The sequence below is a fragment of the Clytia hemisphaerica genome, unplaced genomic scaffold, assembly GCF_902728285.1.
Source record: "Clytia hemisphaerica strain Z4C2 unplaced genomic scaffold, Clytia hemisphaerica genome assembly, whole genome shotgun sequence".
In the NCBI taxonomy this organism is placed as follows: domain Eukaryota; kingdom Metazoa; phylum Cnidaria; class Hydrozoa; order Leptothecata; family Clytiidae; genus Clytia; species Clytia hemisphaerica.
In genome coordinates, this window is record NW_027104247.1 from 520,981 (window position 1) to 540,464 (window position 19,484).

The following is a 19,484-nucleotide window of genomic DNA, read 5'->3' on the forward strand; positions in this document are numbered from 1 at the left end:
CTAACAGAAAATGTATAACATGCCATAGTTTTGTTAGTTACATCAGTCAGAAAACACATTTTAAACACGGCAATTATGAAAAATTCACTATGGCCAGAGCCCTTAAAAGCTTTTTTATGGACTGGATGGCGCAATTAAGTGGCTGGTAGTATATGGTAATATGCTTTTGCTTAAGCGGACTGTAAAACAGGACTGTAAACCAGGACTGTAAAACAGGACTGTAAAACAGTCCGCCAGATTTTCGTTGATTTTGCCAGGTAAAAAAAGAATTAAGCAAAGCTTTTATTTGAAAATAAGGGACTCAAAATCTGTTATTGATGTTTCTTTCTCATCTGTTTTATTAAAGTTCCTTGTTTTAATTATATTTTTCAACTTCAAGCAGCTTTTTTGAACGCCGAAGCTTTTCTCTAATGTTCTTCATCAAAATTGCTAAATGTTTGATCAATGATCACGCCAAATATATTTTGAAATCATCTCACACGCAAGAAAGAAGCCTCTCACGTCAAATTGACGGTTTTTCAAAATGTGTATTTTTCAAGTTTGACAGGTCGCTTAAATCAAGGACCATTTTATAGCGAAGCTTCGCTATATAATTGTCTTTGCTTAAATGCAATATTTTCATAGATGATAGAATAAAGGTTTAGAAAGAAAGGAGCAAAAGGACTTTTCTTTTAAATTTGTATTTTTATTTTTCTCTAAGTTCAAAGTCGCTTGTCCACCAAGCGGCCCTACCTACGCTACATCCAGTAATACGAAAAATTGAAATGAAACGGGATTATAATTTACGTCAAAATGGATGACTTGGAAAGGCCATTTTTGGGTCATTGCATTATGACGTAAACCTCTTATTGAGAAGCGTGCTTTGTATTTTGAGAATTATATTTAAATGTTTCTTTTATACAATAATTACAACTGATTCAAGTTAAATAATACTAACGCTAAGATTATCGAATTTCAATTAAATTGACGGATATGAGGCATCAGTAATATACATTTGGCACTTAACCCTATTCGTACTAATGGTAATAGCTCCTAAAACAATAGAGCTTTTGGTAAATTCCTTGCTTTTATTTAGCTTCGAAATGAAAAAAAAATTGATAACTGAAAATTTACCCATTTACCACCTTGACCATGATGGCATTTCTGTCAGTAAGATGTCACAAAAATTGACGCATTTCCGATACAAATTTATTTTTTATGTCAAATATATCGTTTAAACCGTAATTTATTGAATATTGAGGATAAAACAAGCTGTCTAGATTCAGAGAAACTTTTTCTAAAGCCTTTGTTAGAATACAATAGCTTTTATAAGAACAAAGGAAATTTAGGTTTTTCCTCACTTTGAGTGACGTCATCAAAAAAATCTTGTGTACCAAATTTCATCGAAAAAGACCGACTAGATCAAAAGTTAAGGGGTAGTACAGGAACAGCCCCCGTAGTTTTGAGCCACCCCTAAAACCTAAGTATAAATAGGGTTAAGAATCATTTCTAGATCGTTTAAGTGTCGGGGAGATACTTGGTGAGCTTCCCCTTGAATTTTCTCTTGAAGATTGTTCAATGTTCTCAATATCTGGTGTAGTACTATATCTACGCTGTCTTGTATCATTCGGTTGTACCGGTGATTTTAAATGAAGTGATTCCGTATCGTATGGTCTTTTATAATGCGGATAAGGAACAGATATAGAAGGATATCGGTTGGCTCCGTTACACGAGCAGCCCGGTATTGAGCATGACCGGTGATTTGTTGAGGATGAAGAGGAATGCCGTGTTCTTTGAAAATCTTCTGCAAAGAAGGTCGGTTTGATTGGAGGATGACACTGTGGCGGGAGTTGAGGGGGCGGAGATGGCGTCATAAATGGATCTTAAATAGAAGAAGAAATAACACAGTTGGTTATAGTTAATGTAGGTTAAAAAATGTCAAAAGGAACTCACTAGTACCAGAATGCAGAAAGTTGAAATGAAACATTTGCTTGCAAATCTCGATTTAGAATCAAAGATGAGACAAGGGTGTCCTGAAGTACTATAACAAACAACAAAGTTCGAAATGAAGAGTGCAAAATTATTGACTGAAGATGGAGGGGGAGAATGAGGTTACAAAATTACTATAAAAAATTGAGAAAAAGAGAGTTGCAAAAATACTTACAAACACTCGAGGGTGGAGAATATGGGTGTAGTCTCGTTCCATAATGAACCGCCCTTGGTTGCTTGCCATCATGTTCATAAATTGTTGCGTAAGGATAACTAAAGGACCTGGGATACTCTGGCGGGGACGAATGATGGTGCCGATGGAAAGGGTATCCATCTAAGCTGCATCTACATAGGGCTCCTGGACCCCCGACCGTTGGTGGTGGTATGCAAGGAAATTCAAAACGTCTTGGGTGGATTGCGATTTGTTGCTCTGAACGTTCTTTGGCGTCTAAGAAAGCTTTTGCGAATGGATTGTATTTGATCTTTAGTGATGTGATCTAGGAAGATAGGAGAGATTTATTGATTTTAATTTATCTTTGCTTCACAACTGTCGATGCCTTGTCTAGAATTTTTTGTATTCACACCAGGAAAATAATAATTGCTTTGCCAATTTGTCTAAAATTCGTGGACGTCTTGTACATAATACATGATACACCCTGTGTCACAGAAGGTTGGACTCTACCAACTAGCAAAGTTGACCTAAATTTACGCCCCTGTGATAAGAATATCCTAAAATTTTTAAACACAAGACTTCAATCTCCTTTAAGCTCCTTTCGTTGAGTCCCCAGAGATTAAAATGATATCGTCGGGTTAAAGAAAAATAAAATCCATTTTTGTAATAAAAATCTGACACGGCTGATTTTAAATTCAGATTAGTGACATGAAAATACCAAATCTAGCAGACACAGTGAAAACTCCCTACGAGAAGGCACTTAAGAATTTCTCTAAATCATACAAGTGACTTAATATCGTGAGATCAAATTTACTAATTTAATAAACTTCAGATTAATGAGAGAATTTTGCACGTCAAAATAAGCTCAATTCTGAGACCTGTCATAAATGTCTGACTCTGCTACCCTCAGAAGCCACGCCTACTCATTCCACGTTTATTGTTTTTCAACAAAAAAAATTGAAGGATTTCATTTTTTTCAGCGTCGAAATTACCAGCTTCGCCACAGGGTTAGTTAGGGCGGAAATACAATATTTGAAAAAAGGCCCTGGGAAAACTTCACTGAAGGATAAGTCTCATTCTCTACGAATGTTGCAAACTTCAATTCAGCATATCTGCTAGACTACTTAACATGCCTGCGTGTTTTTATCACCTTGATGACATAGAAAGATAATCCTATTGGCATAGGAATGTTTTTCAAAAACACTAAAATTATATGGGAAGCTTTTTGATGACAAGGGTCTTCCGTACAGTATGTGGCCCCCAAAACGGCGATCAAATTTGAAATTTCTCTCAAATCTAGAGGAAAAGAGATTTTACAAAAATTTTTGCTGCATGAAAACCTTTAACATCTCTACTTTATTTCCTGGAAGTTCTTTTTCAAAATTTTCAATTTCAACAATATTTTTCAATTGCTTAAAGATAGGTAGCTTTTTTCTGATGGCCCCCAAAACGGAGGTTTGAAATTTTAACGATTTTTCGAGATATCTTTAAGATATGAATACAAAATTTTGACCATAGTTTTGAAATATGATTTAGAGGGTTTTGGGCATAAACTTATTTGATAACATTTTTACAGTATACCCCTGGTTGTCAAAATGCAGGTTTGAGGCCCCCAAAACGGAGGTGTAGTTAAAATCAAATTATTAAGCCCAGTGGTAATAGGGGGGAAAACCATGAACATATTTGTGTTTTCCCTTAAATTTACGACCCGATGGATGTAAAATTTATGATTTTTATGAAATATTTCAAGATTTTCGATATTGCAAAGTCCAAACTGAAAATTTAGAAATTTTCAAAATGACAATTTTGATTTAACAACGTCTTAATCAAGTTTTTGAAAACAAATCTCTTTTGAAAATAGTTCCATTCATGTATGGAATAAGCTGTGAAAATTTTAGCAAAACAGCTTAACTGAGACTGAAAATATTAAGCTTTAAAGATATTTTTCTCCTATGTTTTGCAAAAAAATGGCAGACTTTATATATAAAAAAAAAATTTATATATAATGTTAATTTTTTGTTATAAACTATTAACTCAAGGTGATAAGAATAGAATTACAAGATTTTTTGCTTTTTCTCATATTTAGAATTTTCGGTTTTGTCAATGCTGATTCTAGGGCTCCAAAATACTGGTTGACCTTCAAGATGCTATATCTTTTACCCAGCCTCTAAAGTCACAGATGTATTTGCATTTTCTGAACGGCATTAGGTGTAGAAAGTTTCCTATACCCCGTTTTCATAACTTATTTTCAATATCCAAGGAGCTAGAGTGAGCTATATGCAATTTTTATCTAATTTTGGTGTTAAAATATTTCCTTTGGACGCAAATATGTTATTTTGAATCTGTCCCAAACCAGCAAAAACAGGCTCATTTTTAAGTATAACCATCATTCTTTCAAAATAAACAAAAATTGTTTAATTCTGATAAATCTACAAGTCAGAATCTTCATTTTAATGAAAACCTCCGTTTTGGGGGCCGTCTCCGTTTTGGGGCCATATACTGTAAGTGTTTATTTTTCTCCTTTCTTTCCCAAACCATGCATTCAATCTTGTGTAATCGTAAAACCCTGCAGGTAGAGTTTTTTAGATTTTGGATAGATTTTCTACTTAATAGTTTTTTTTTTGATTTTATGTTAACAATTTTAAATGTGATAATTAATGACAGATCTCCCCTTGATACCAAGTGACACCCCTGTCTCACAACCCCTGTGGAACTTTTTCCTCAGGGGGTTAGAAATTCTATGTTTTAAGGTTAAACAACCCAGTAGGGATGATTGTGATATTTTGATATTTTTCCACCGGGGACGAAATTTTTGCTAAATCTTCCAGTGGGGCTGGGGTCCCAGTGGGTCTGTGACACAAAGAGATACAGGGGACACAAATGCGGTATACTCAAACCCCTGAAGAACAAGCAACATGCTGAATGGACCTACCTGTTGATCAAAAAGTAGGTGTTCTATATTTTACTATTGGTATTGAGCAAACACAATAAGTTTTAGAACAATGCAAAAACGTCTGATTTATTTTCTTTTATCATTGTGTAACTTGGTCGTCTTTTTTTGAAAATTTTATGACGAAAAAAAATTTTCTGAGAAAAATTACTTCAGCCACATTTTAGGGTACCTTGCACTCTATCCTTCTGCCAAAAATCAGGAAAAACTAATGAAGCAATTTTGCACAAAGTCCAAAAAACCTTATTTTTAGGTAGTTTTTGGCCCAAATTTGCCCCCCAAAATTTTTTTTTCAAAAATCGGGCTCCGTCACTTTTCAGGCATTGCCATTTTGTATCATTGTGCAAAAAATTAAAAAAAACTAATGAGCCAATCCCGAGAAAAGCTTGTAACAGACGAACAGACAACGGTCAAATTAAAGGACCTCCCGGTAGGTCCAAAAAGCGAAACTGTACACTGTAATATTCATACACCATTGAATCTTTTGCAGTGGAACATATTTTTTATCTGACGGTAGATTCTATTTCTAAGCTCGTATTAGAAAGTGTGGCTAACCCATATAGGTAGTTTATGATCGATGGGATATAAGTTGCTTCTATAAGAAGGCAGAATAAAAAAAAAAATGTTTTGAAAATACGGAGAAATGAAATTTAGAATGAAGTGTCAACATGAAGTGTGAAAATAGTGATTGACCTGCATTTACAGGGTCAGTTTGCAGGATACCAAACTCACCTCTTCATTTTGGTAAGCAGTGACAGCGATAAAAACTGTTTCTTCAAATGAGTGAGTGGAAACCGTTCTTTCTGATTCTTTGCTACCCACCTTTAAAACATGCATACGTGGTTCGTATTTGTGCAGTGAATTCAGCATCACCTGAAAATTAGACATTGATTTCACTTTTTTTTTAGCATCCATTACTTTTTGAAATCGCATGAAATCAATATCGAGCACTGGGGCTGGGAAGGATTTGGTATTTTTAATCAGTTGTAGGTTTGGATAATTATAAACATGATTTGCAGACAAATATAGAGATTAGCCCATTCGATTTGGCTGAAATTCATTCGAGTAGGTTGATTTGTTAAATTGAAGAGTGAACGACGCAAACAATTTAGTGCCATGAGTATTTGGTACTAACTGAATTTCCCTGGGTTACAAAGTGACTTTAGACCCTGTCGAACTTATCAGATTTGTAACTGTAAGCTTCTGAGGATGGCATTCATAGCTTCACCAAACCCTGGTGTTTTAAAGCATGAGAATATCGAATACTACTTTTTTCTTTATATAATATGGGTTACATGGTTAACTAACCAACAAATAATAGACAATAACTGAATTTCCCTGGGTGACAAAGTGACTTTAGACCCTGTCGAACTTATCAGATTTGTAACTGTAATTTCAGTTTTTAACGAGCGTTGCACTCCTTAGCATTTTTCCGACGTACTTGCTCTATTGTCTTAATTCCGCCAGTGTATTGGCCTGGTTTACAGGCAGAAATTTAGGAATTGAAGGTTTTTTCAAAAAGGATATGGATTTCTAGTGTAAGTCTTACCACTTGATTATTGTTATTTTCTTTATTGGTAAGTTTTACTTTCGAAAAAACGATGGAATTTTTCATCCAATGTGCTCCGAAGTTAGGTGAGTCCGGATGAACATACACCCGGGAACTTGATGTGGGTTCCGGTTTTCCACCACGGGACCACTCCCCATTGACGAATTTCCACCGGTGTTCATCTACAGGAACAAAGTCCAACATTATGGAATACATCGCATTAGGGTCCAATCCTTGAATGGATGTTTTTAGTACTGGAAACATTCGTCTAAATATGATTAAAAGAACAGAAGATTTTAACTCAGAAATTAGAAATTGAAAATTTTGAAGTTGCAATCCGTTTTATGACTCGAATGCTCGCGAGTAATAGCACATCCCTGTCTCAGTCAACTAAATGCAAAGGGGAATTGAAAATCGACTGTTTGAAATGTTTGAAGATTATTCTAAAGTATTTCTTCTCTAAACTCAGAAATCCACTGAATTTTTTTAAGAGGTTTAGTTTGTTATTCAAAATGAGATCGAAGAAGTTGATTGGTAAAAAGATAAAATATAGATGGCAATTGAATCCAGGCATAAAGATGAGCCTCAAACACTGATCTCTTAATAATTTGACTGGATCACTGATCTCTTAACAATTTGACAGGATCGGGCTTCTCATATAAAAGGAAGCGTGTCCAAAATTAAGCTAACTATTCAGTTCTCTTGTTTTCAAATCAGATGTTTTGAAATTTGAACGTTCGGTAAACTAAAGTAAATTAGTAAACAACACGGCGGACTGTTGGCGTCCTCTAATTCGATTTTCAAGGATCAAAGGATTTTCATCAAGAGGGAGCGTATCGAATAGTAGAGTGTCGTTTAAGAGAGTTGCTTTTTGACAGTGACTTTCAATATTATCGAATAATGGAGCGTATCGAACGTCAAATTGAAGAGCGTCAACTGTACTTCAAAACTGGACACACTTCCACGAGAAATCTGTGAGCAGTTACCTTATCTAAATTCTATTCACGATAAGTGTGCACTAAATTTTCAATCTTCAAAGTTTGGTATCGTTGGGAAGGTAAGAATGAGCTTATTAATTTACTGTTAGTTTTTTCCGTGAAATTTGAAAAGAACATGAAAAAATTCAACTGTGTAAAGGAATATGATAAATGTGGCTTCAAATAATTCTAATTCTTTTACCTTCCATTTTTGGTGACAATCATCTCATTGGTCAACTGATGAAAACTTTTCCACAATCCCATTTCATCTAGCCTCACTCTGATCCCTCCATTTCCCGATTTCCCGATATTATCAATCCTTGGTTTCACTCTCGAAGATAAATCTGCGGCTATTTTCTTATTCAGTCTCAACCATGGCGTGTCCTTTATATTTTCCAATCTGCACGGGATAATCGGTTTTGGTTTCGCTTTTTCCTTATCTTTTTCTTCCAGCAAAATTGAAGCCATTGAAAAATCGGATTTCATAGATGGGAATTCGGATTTTAGGTTAGGGATGTTGCTCATAATTTTTGGTTCCATTTTTTATCCAACTTTGAATTGCGTTTTATTTTCTAAACAAAGAATTTGATATTTGAATGGTCTTCTCAAACGAGGGGTCAATCACATAAATAGATTAAGAATATCATAACAATAAATGATACAAATCAAAAATAATTCAGAAATTGATAAATTTAGTACATCAAATTTAGAACTATGTGACCCTATCTCGTACCACTGAGCCAATTGCACCACTTTTTGATTTCATTGATGCACGTTGATACTTTTGTGAGCTATACCAATATCATTAAAAAGCGAAAGGCCGGGTTTGAGTTTGGATATACCCCTCAATCCCCAACCATTGTTATACCAAACAACCAGAGATATTGGTGTGAATAGGTTTGTCTTGCGGATCCTATAATATGTTATCAAGTTTCAATTCATTACCTTTGTTTGTTGTTATTGAAATTGATTACCCCCGTATTTTATCATTCCTTTCAATCCGGGGGTACATAATGGCACAAAATTAATAGAATTCAGCGTCAAAAAAACAGATACATTTGATTGCGTACTAATACCTTATGATAAGGATCAATTAAGCCTTGACTTTAATCACATTGTTATGCTTTTGTTAACTATTTTATTACCATTTATTTGTTATTTGTCATTTTTCGTACACCGTTCAAAAAGTTTTATAAGAAAAGAAGTACCCGTGGAAATCATAGATTTGTAAAGCCCGATGGGCTAGATATCGTGCTTTGGCTGAAAATTGTGCCGTATTTCGGTAGGAAATCTTACCTAGCTTCGTAGGTTTTTGAAAACAATTGTAGCAATATATTTTTGCGATATTCACTTTTTTGTTTGCTTGGAAGAGCTTAAAGCCCGACATTTAGCCTTTCGGGCTTTACAGAAATCTGTGGAGGGAGCCCCTCCTCTTTTGAAGATGAAGAAAAGTATTCTCTTCAAAAATTCGATCAAAACCCTTCCCTTGAATTTCCGCAAAGGCAGACCAGGGATTATCCCATATTTTTTTCCGCACAAAAGTCATCCAACCAAGATGTCAAATGATACTGGCTACTGGGAGGATCACAGCTTTGGCTTTCTTTGAAGTGCTGTGATCTCAAAAGCATATCATTTTTTACGCCCAGACTTTCAAAAATTACAAACAACGCAGTTTATGACAAAATTATCAAGAAATACTTAGAAAAAAGTTCTGGAATGAAGATTGTATCCACATTTCTAATAATGTGTCATGATACTCATAGTAGTTTTTCGAAGTATGTAAATGTGTGTTAGAGGAATTAGAGAAACGTCGAAACAATGTTTCGGTCAAGCTGGACCATGACCAATAGCGGGAAGATGGTAACTTAGCTGCGAAGCGAATTATAATCTTCTGAGAAATAAGATAAATATTCTGAAAAAGAGGGGGCTGGCCGGCTCCTTTTTTTTTGTTGTCTGTCCTTTTCACTCGGGGCTATGAAAGTCTCTGTTCTTATAAATGCAGTATTAAAGTATTAAATGTAGACAGTACTTGCAAATTAACGTCATAAATACCTCTTAAACCAGCTTAAATTTGTTAAAGCTCAATAAAATTTTTCATTAGCAAAAAAGTCAATAACAAATTAAACTGTTGATGACTGTATTGATTTGTTTTTAATTTGATTCTCGATACATTGATAATACCGATTAATCCTCTAGATGTATTTCCCAGCCTAACACCCTCTTTCATAGACCCTCACATGTTATGGGTCTGAGAAAGCAGTTCGGCAAATTGTAAAGAATATACCTTTTCTACCGTAGCCGCCAATTGCCACCCGGGAATCTTTTGTCACTTTTGCCACCCTAAAACCGTCCAGGTCTTTTTTCTATTGTATATAGGTACGAGAAAAGACTGGGATGGTTTTAGGGTGGTAAAACGAACAAAAAAATGGCTGCACGGCAATTGGCGGCTACGGTTGAAAAGGTGTATAAGAGCGCTGCAAAATTCCGTAACGTTGCGGTTTTTCGCAACGCTTCCACGGGTGCGTAACAAGTGCGCTGCTATTCCACGCAACGCTTCCAATTAAAGCCTGTGATTGAAAATTATGAATAGCCGAGTATTTTTCTCTAAATCACAAGCAAAATCAGGCAGAATCTTGCCCTTTTGAACAAACTAACGCTTTTTTGAATAAAGTAGCCTTACTGCCAAGGATGATTGTGAAAAATTCCTAGGTAGAAAATTGAAATCCTTCGGTGAAAAGTTTACTTTTGGATTGGTCGATAAAATGCACATGATTTTGAGAGACCCCGTTCGTCACCCTGCAACCCCGTTCTTGGTTCAAAGACAAGCGTTGTCAAATTTTACAGCTAAAAAGCTGCGATATTTGACAGCATTGTGGAATTCGAAAACGCCAAAGTTGCGGAATTTTGCAGCGCTGTCATTCTATGCATTTTCCCAAACTGAAGAACAAACTATATGGAATTTATGTGTGTACTCCTTGTGGACGGTGAATAACCAAAACAGTTTGGAACAATCCGCAGTTTAACCTGTAAAATACTACCCTGAGTATCATAGGTTACGTTTTCAAAGAAAATAGTAACCTATGAAGACAAATAATAGAAATTTTATCGCGCATGTGTCAATCTAACCACTGTAGAAAAAATCAAAGATGAAGAGCAAATATTACCATATTAATGTCTAGCAGACTGTATCAGTATGCAGTTTACTATTTACGAATTCCCCAGAAACCTCCAAGTGTAGTTGAAATGAGTTTATTTCGAAAGAAATCTTTTACATGATCCCCAAATGTATAACAGTAATTACTAAACTTTTAATTATGGAAATGTCACTTTAATTGAATCGAAATAATAGACAGACTTTATGTTATGATTCTCTATCACTGACTCTTTTTAAAAAGCATTGATGACTTTTTGTAAGTTATGTTTTCAACGACGGGAATAAAAATATCGACTATGACGCTCATCCAAGATCTTGGATGGTCGTCATGGTTACTTTTGTCTTCGCTGATTGCGCGATGAATAGAATCTCGATTCGTCGGCACAGCGTAAATATATGATTTTGAGCTGTGCTTTTCACGGTAGTAAAATACGGTGTGTAAAATTGATTTTACCTTCATCCTCAGTCATTAGTTACTAACTTTAATAAACAATCGTCTGTGCTGCAAAAAACACAGATTACATAAACCCGCCTATGTTTGCAATTCAAATTGTCCCGATTTTAGCCCTGTATATCGAGACAACGTTTTTTGCATCATGGACCCGTGATGTGGGATCAATAATACACAAAAATAGTTCTTAGATCATCCCCTCCCTTCCCCGGTACTACTAGATGCATTGGTGGGTCAAATTATATAAAACTCTAATATCATTTATAAGCACTCTACACGGACTGTTTTCCTATAAGAGATAAAGACCGTGGTATCATCATTTGACATCAAATAAATAATCGAAAAACATTGTAATCATTTGTCGCGTATTAGATAGGACTTAACAAAATGAAATCTCTCTTATCTCTTGCCACATCGGAATTCACGAACACTCGATCAAACTCGCATATTGATATTGGTCAGCTTTGACAGGCTAGCCACTCCTTAAAAGACAGCTTTATTTTTAAGTACAATTCTATTTCGATTTATATCGCACTGTTTCATTCCGTGTGTCAAAATTTTTCGAATAATGTCAGAAAAATTTAACATTCTAGCTAAATCAGGGAGGTATAAATGCAAAATCAATAGCTGAGTATGGTCAGAGCGAAAGTTAAAGTGATAAATTAATAAAAAAAGACCCTTGTTTACGCCCAAGAAAGAATACTTTCAAAGTACCCATCCCGAGTGCCATATATTATCTGGGAAATGCTCTATTCTATCAAATCTTTTATTGAGAATAAGGAGCAGCTCATGATACGCAAAATGCAATAAAAATCCAAGCCTTCCATGTTGCAATTTCTTGATAATGAAAGAATTTGCGCACAAAATTGTTTTTTCATATTCCCAGAATCCTATACGTGAAAAGTAGGAAGAAATTAGTACGCTTCAATTCATAATACTTTGTAAGAATATCCTACTTTCTCATTGTCCTGTTAGCCGGCTTTCGAAAGTGTGAAAATGTCGGCATTTTGGGTGATTTTCCCTTTATTTTTCAATTGGGGAAGAATTCTAAAACATTGGAAATTTTTGTTTCTACTCAGTTATTGTCAAAATTAACATAGGATGTGAAAAACAAGATGTGTTATAATTTAAGAATTTTTGCAACTTTCGAATATTTGCTATATCATCAAATCCTAGTAAGCTTTTCCCAAATAGAATCCGTACATTTGAGCCTTTGAACTGGAAATTTCCTTCTTGATTCGAACATAATCCGTATAAAATACCCTTGTCTGGAAGCTTACAGAATATCAAAACATAAAATCTACTGCTCACTTTTTGATCACGTTACCATCTACTCCTCTTGGGATTGGTTTAAGAAAGTGAGCAAAACAAACTAAATTTATTAATGCAAGCCCAAGTTAGAACGTTAAGGTTTTTTATACGGACTATGATTCGAATAGCTTTTCTTTTCCCATGCGTGTTCGAGTTATGGGAATTTAAGTGTGCTAGGTTTGGGAGGTACTATTTTTTATACCCTAGATTTGAAAGTCAAAAAATTGATTGTTGAAATCGAAAATTGATTGTCTTACAAACCTTAACCTTAACAAGATTTCAAAAGACCGATAAATACCCCTTCCCTTCATTTGCCTAGGTGCCCCCTCATAGATTACAAAAGCCAATATGTTGGGCATCAAACATTTTTCACAAGAACGAGTTAAAAATACACCTTTTATAAAATTCTCCGTTTTTTAATTTTTGGTTTGTTTCAATTAAACCAAATGTGCGAATTTTGTCACATTTTCTGTCTAGCTTTTTACTCCCTTAACCCTAAGAACACTTTATCTGATCAAATTCTTCCACTAAAATTCGAATTTCTAGTCTTTGCATTAGTCTCCGTCTAAGAGTTTCCTTTATTCACTATTGCTTCGCAGTGACCTCGAGAATCAAAGGAATATTACTACAGTGGCCAGCTTCCCAAATAGAAACAAAACATATTTTCAACATTTAATACGTGGCTGGTTAGGTTTATTTATGAAACCCAACCCATGTTGTATGTTATCGGAGTTTGACCAGGGATACGCCAATCCAGAAACAACACCGGGTCGACAAAAATTTGTGGCTTTGTATCACTCGGACTCCGAAATTTTTAATCTTCTTTCTCTGGGGTGACGCTTTTTAATATATTTCTACTGCACAGAGGCTTCATTAACCATCAGGACTGATTTGACTGGGTACTGAAGAAAGCCTTACTTTTCCTATTCCTTATAAAAACAAAACAAAGTTCAGTTGGTATTTTGTCACTTATATTTTTTTTCTATTGCGATTCAAATTTGATAACAGACAACAAATTTTTCACATTTTTAAATCGTGAGATTTAGAGGATTTAGAAGTATGTAATATGCAACAGCTGTGTGTGAATTATCTAATGCTTTACGTGTTTCGTTTGTCTTTATCTGATATTACAGACTATCCAAAGGCACTTCTTATCCACATACACTTTTTTATAAGAACAAACTATATGAGAACATAAGGCTTCAATGGCCAAAATGCTAAGAACAAGTTAAGAACATTATAAAGCTTTAGGGACTCTAAAATACCCGATTTCTTAAAGAAATGGACAAAAATGCTCGAAAAATGTTGAAAATAAGAACATATGTTAAGAATATTTTTAGGCTTAAAACTAAGAAAGTTAAGAACATCCGAAGGCTTTAGAAATTTTGGAGGTTTTTATAAAAAAGGACGTGTACAATCCTTTTGCAAGGAGACATTGATTGGGAAAGGTATTTCATTGTATATTATAAAAGAATCTCTAGATATAACGTGTGATAAATATCACGGTCTAGCAATATCTGTCATATGATATTATTAATGCTTCTAATAATTTTTAATGAAATTCTCAGTGCCGATATTGAGAATATAATTTTTATGGAGTCGCTAACATATGTGATAACAGAAAATACCCTGAAATTTCACGTCACTTCATCTCCAATACGAATGTAGCTCTCCTAATTTTCAGAATCCCCTTTTTGTGAATTTGATTCTAAGTAAGACGAGCACGACATATCTCCACTCATTGAAATCAAATGATTTCTGGTATCTCCTTTGATATATTTCCCAAATGAAATCGCGACAAGATTGAAAAAGAAAACAAAAGTTCGAACCTGTAAATACCTTGATTCTCAAGGATTTCAAGACTTGAATAAGGTTTTCGTAAACTTTAATGAAAGATACTCTGTACAACACTTGCATTCAAGCTCTAGTGTAGACCGCCGGCTTTCTGCCCTGCTAGCAAGAGGTCATTTCATGTATTGACTTTAGACAGCCAACTTTCTGCCCACTTTATTAGTTCACGATTGAAATAGGTAAGGCGCAAAATGGGCTGTCTAAACTGGAGCTAAGCTTTTAGATTACCTAGACCTTACTACCAACCCCTCTCCCACCCTTACAAGTGGTAGAATTACCTTCAATTCCAACCAATCAACAAACTTTAAATACTGTATTTACCAACAATTTTCCATTTCTTTCTTCGTTTATTTTTCTTTCCAATAACAAACTAAAAAATTTGTTTACGCTTTTACGAGAAATTTCAATAATTTCACGAATAAAATTAACTATTTTTACGAATGTGTTGTTTGTTAAGCATTCAGTTTTACGAGTTTGCTAATTTTTCGAACGTATAAACATTCGACAATTTGTTTGAAATTATATTCATTGTTTGTGATTGTTTGAAATGTTTGTTTATCACAGGATAAAATTATTTTAATTCTTTAATACTATACATTTACTACGTTTCTATTTTCCAAAACTTTTGTTGTCAGACATAATTAATTCTTGCAAGCGATTGAGATTTTGTCTCAAAGTTTAATACGGTCTTTTGGGAAAATGTATAACATGTGTAAATTTCGTTTGAAGAAATTCTTGGCCAAGCATCGGGCTTTTAATTAGCATGTCGCTGTCCGTCGTGCTGTTTTTCCGTTTTTGAAGAAGCAGCGCTTTGTCAATTAAATTCCATTTTGGAAGAATGGGCGCTTTACAAAGTGTACGCATTGCGAACAAACATTCGACTATTACACCCCTGTCTCACAGCCCCCGGTGGGACTTTTTTCCTTTGTGCGAATAAAAGTCAAAAGGTTGAAAAATCAGTAGGGTTGTGGTTTAGGAGTGCAATTCTTAAACATTGAATTTCGAGTGGGGATGAAATCAAAGTCAATTTCCTAGTGAGGCTGAAATTTCAGGGTATTTTCCCACCGGGGACGAAATTTTTTCCAAATTTCCCAGTGAGGGTGGGGTCCGCGGGTCTGCGAAGGGTGTATTATTGCTATGTTGCTGGGCCTTCATGTTTTTTTTTGCTTCCTGTTCCATTTGAAATCGAGGCCTGTAACGATGTTCGTATATCTCGAGAAGTTTATATTAACACTTTAGCCCACAAAACTGCAAAATGTAAAACCTCTGCTGATTCCTTGTCGGGTATGATGATATATTTTCCAAAAATTTGTGTAGTTGAACAGGTTTTTTGTTTTCAAAGATTTGAAAGAGCTGCTTCTTTAAGATCATCTGTTTCTAGATATTTTTCTCCATTGTCAAGAAAAAAAGGGGTCCCAACGGGTCTGTAAAATACCTTTTTTCTCAAAATACTCTAAAGTCCTGATTAGTATGTCCAAATAAAAGGGAAGATCCGAAATTTTATTTCCAAAAAACCCGGACTAAGGTAATTGGTCAGCCTAAGCTGAGCATTCAAATAGGTAAAATTTTCTTCCAGTTCCATCATCATCATAAGACGGCAAAAAAAAAATCCGATTTTCCGATGTCACTTTGATTTCTAAGCTTTCTTCCGATCGGGTTAACTTTTTGGGTACTTTTAGCGTACGTTGTTTTTACAGATCATAATGTGCTCACTTTGATTTCTCAACTTTCTTCCGATCGGGTTAACTTTTTGGGTACTTTTAGCGTACGTTGTTTTAACAGATCACAATGTGGTGTTTCAAGATGGCGGCTCAAGCGATAGTCAGATGTGATAAAAGTCAGTGTTGTACCAAAGTATTTCCAGTATAAATCTGTTGCAAGCTTCAATTTCTGTCATTTATTTTTTAACTCGTCAAATCAAACACATGATTTTCATCAAGGGGACTCTTTTTCTATATCTTTTGAAGCTTTAAAGCCGTTTGCTCAAGTTTTTGTTTATGTTTAATTTTCTGATACTTTTTATTGCTGCTTTTTATTAGTTTGCCTCTAGGTGGGATTGATGGTGTTATAATGTTATTGGAATTTGATAAAGTTTACAAAAGTACAGCTACTGTCTAAATTTGATAAAGACTGGATGCAATTGTGCTTTTTTGGACTAAAAGGCGAATCGCAAAAAATTGTTTGGTTCCCGTCATTTCTACTTTAAAAAGTGGGGGTCGTTCGGTCATTCGGTTGAAAATATTTTTCTTTTAAGAAGCAGCTACATCTTGTTGAAAGGGAATCCGTCGTGTGGACTGATCCGAATTAAGAAATTGAGAAACCGTGGATAAACTGGTTTTCGGTTTACTCTCCATTAGCATGTGGCTCGCTACTTCGATTTGAAAACTTGTAAACACAGAGCCTGCAGAGGTCGACAGTGGAAATCCAGCAAAGCAGCAGAAAAGCTTTCCGACTCTCCAACTCTACCTGCTGACCGTAAATCAGGGTCGGTCAGATGACGGGAACCAAATGATGACATCACATCTCCTATTATTGGACTTGCAAAATTATGACAAATGGTCTTTGGAATTTGATCAATTATAGTAATATTAATATATACAGTTCTTGTTGAAATTGATCAAACTATTTTTCATGCAGTTCCGGACGCAGATTGTGTTTTTCTAACCTTTCCTAACTTTGGCGCACGTTTTGACCGAATAATGGAATGGAATGAATGGCGATAACAGTTTATACATATCTCTTATCAGACTTGCAGAAAGCGGACTGCAGAAAGTTATGAAAAATGGTTTCTAGAATTTAATGAATTATATCGCCAAGTTACACAACAACAGATCCATCTGGTCTTCATTTAACATTGTTTTAAAGTTTAAAAACACTGCCAGTGCTTGGCACAGAAGAGAGGACTCCCAGTTGAAATTAATTGCTACTTCGCTGCCTTGTTGAATTTATTTATTATGGTCATGTGTTTATTCCGCTAAGGCGGTAAGGCGATCGCCCAAATTCATAGACCAATCAAAAGGGAGTTTAAAGCAAAACGGGGGAAAAATGAGCTTCCCCACATAGTTATGAATTTTAAGTTTTGCTTTCGATTATCATTTGCGACTAAACTACAAAATTTATTTACGCAGACTGGATGCAAATTATGTTTTTCTGACCTTGCTAAATTTTGGCTTTGACTGAATAGCAGTCAGTTTTTACGTACCTCATTGCCCTTGCAGACAACTGATAAATGGTTTCTGTAATTTGACCAAGTCTACCAAAATACAGTTCCTGTTGAAATGTTATAAATATGAACTACGTTTTGTAAAGTTTTTGATGCAAATTGTGTTTTTCTGGAGTTTGCGCTTTGTGACTTAAAGTTTGTAGCTTGTTAGTTTAAAGTGAAATTGGAGTTTTATCGGCTAGTTCGAAACACGGGTCACGGGTCACGGGTTACGGGGCACGGGGTACGAGGCACGGGGCACGGGGTACGGGGCATACAATTTACAGACCGGAAAAAATATAACGATATCATAACGTATAATTCATAACACGTACTACATAACACATATAATAGTACTAATACTACTAGTATAGTATGTCTGAAACAATCATATACTAATAGTATTATCATGAAAATTTTTAAATAATATGTCACCCACAAATTTTGACAAAATGATATTGAATGACAAAAATATTGTCAAAATCATGAAATATAAGGCCTCTGAAACAATCTACAGCAAAATGTTTTTTCATACTCAATAGGATGCTAATCATGTGACTGGATATAGATTGACATGTTTTAAAACGATTAAATGCTGCAAGATAGTGGTTTTAGAGATATGAGTATAATTACGTCATTTTTATTAAAAGTTCATAATGGTAGGTGGGAAATATTGACACATTTATAAAATACCATCATTTCTACGTTATTATCCATTAAAATTATATCCATACTCAAGGTGATGGAGGGGATATAATGAGATATGATTTAACAATAGCCGTACTATCATTTTCTTGAGAAAGCTCGCTTTTCAGGCGATGGGAATTGTAATATGTATATTACTTACGTATAACATATAACATGCATATAACACTAAAAGTGTATTATTGATAATATAAGCTTATTATATGTATGTAATATGTTGCGGTGTTTTCTGGTCTGCATTATACACGACGCAAACTTCGAAAGCACGTGGAAAGCACGTGGTTAGGTTTTAGCGTTTTAAATAGTCATTACGTGGATAAAATACCTTAAAATGGATTTTTTCGATAATTTTTAGTGTTTTTAAAACATTTTCTGTTTGAATTACTTTGATCTGAGCTGCCCCGTCACCCCGTGACCCGTGACCCGTGCCCGTAACCCGTGCCCCGTGACCCGGACCCGTGACCCGTGACCCGTGTTTCGAACTAGCCGGAGTTTTATCAAGTAAAACAAAAAGTACAGTTTCTGACGTTTTGGCAATTTTCTTATTTATTTCTAGTATAACACTTTGGTCAGATATGGATATTGTCTACATCGAACAGAAAAAATGTATCATAACTGACTGGAATGAAATTAACAAAAAGTTTAATTACACTATGTTTCTTTTTTTTTTTTTTTTTTTTTTTTTTTTTTTTTTTTTTTTTTTTTTTCTTTATTGAAACAAAAACACGTGTACACTACGAACATATTACAAAACATTACTTAAACATAAAATATAGTCCCTCCCCCCGCTAGGAACTAACGTTATATCGCCAGAGGTACTAGACTATGTAAAAATAAATAAATAAGTAAATAAAGAAAAAATCTTGGAGAAGGAAGCTACAATTGTTAGGTAAAAGCCTAAAATAAAAGCACCGCTAAAACCTTCCAGTTTCGTTAAGAAATTCAACAACAGAACAAAGAATAGATTTATTTAGATTTGAAGTCAAACTTTCATCCCCATATAATAAAAGCCGACAGAAAAAAGGAGGGTTAAGCGGCGGATGAAAAATAATGCCTAGGGTCTGAAGTTTGTCGAACAAAGATTGTCTTGCATGGGAATATATAGAGCAGTGCAGAAGAAAGTGCTGAGTGTTTTCAACAGAGTTAGTTCGGCAACCACAGAAAGGGTCTAAAGTGTCGCGGAAGCCATGTCTA

General features: G+C 34.9%; 2 protein-coding genes across 2 annotated transcripts in view; one reads left to right on the plus strand and one right to left on the minus strand.

The window, feature by feature from the left end:
• LOC136816359 (DDB1- and CUL4-associated factor 12-like) overlaps positions 1-19,484 on the plus strand; it is a 216,426-nt gene that overhangs the window by 79,793 nt on the left and 117,149 nt on the right. The window lies entirely within an intron of this gene.
• Positions 1,167-8,190, minus strand: LOC136816354 (T-box transcription factor T homolog 2-like). Its single transcript, XM_067072676.1, has 5 exons — positions 7,819-8,190; positions 6,640-6,907; positions 5,823-5,963; positions 2,144-2,465; positions 1,167-1,861 (listed from the first exon to the last, which is right to left on the minus strand). Exons 1-5 carry the CDS (start codon positions 8,154-8,156, stop codon positions 1,476-1,478), a joined length of 1,455 nt encoding a protein of 484 aa, XP_066928777.1. The 5' UTR covers positions 8,157-8,190; the 3' UTR covers positions 1,167-1,475.

Coding starts and splice junctions, on each gene's coding strand:
- LOC136816354 (XM_067072676.1), bottom strand. CDS start 8,156: ATGGAACCAAAAATTATGAGCAACATCCCTAACCTAAAATCCGAATTC. Junction 6,908..7,818: donor ATTGTCACCAAAAATGGAAG/GTAAAAGAATTA, acceptor AATCATATTTAG/ACGAATGTTTCCAGTACTAA. Junction 2,466..5,822: donor CTGCTTACCAAAATGAAGAG/GTGAGTTTGGTA, acceptor CTATCTTCCTAG/ATCACATCACTAAAGATCAA.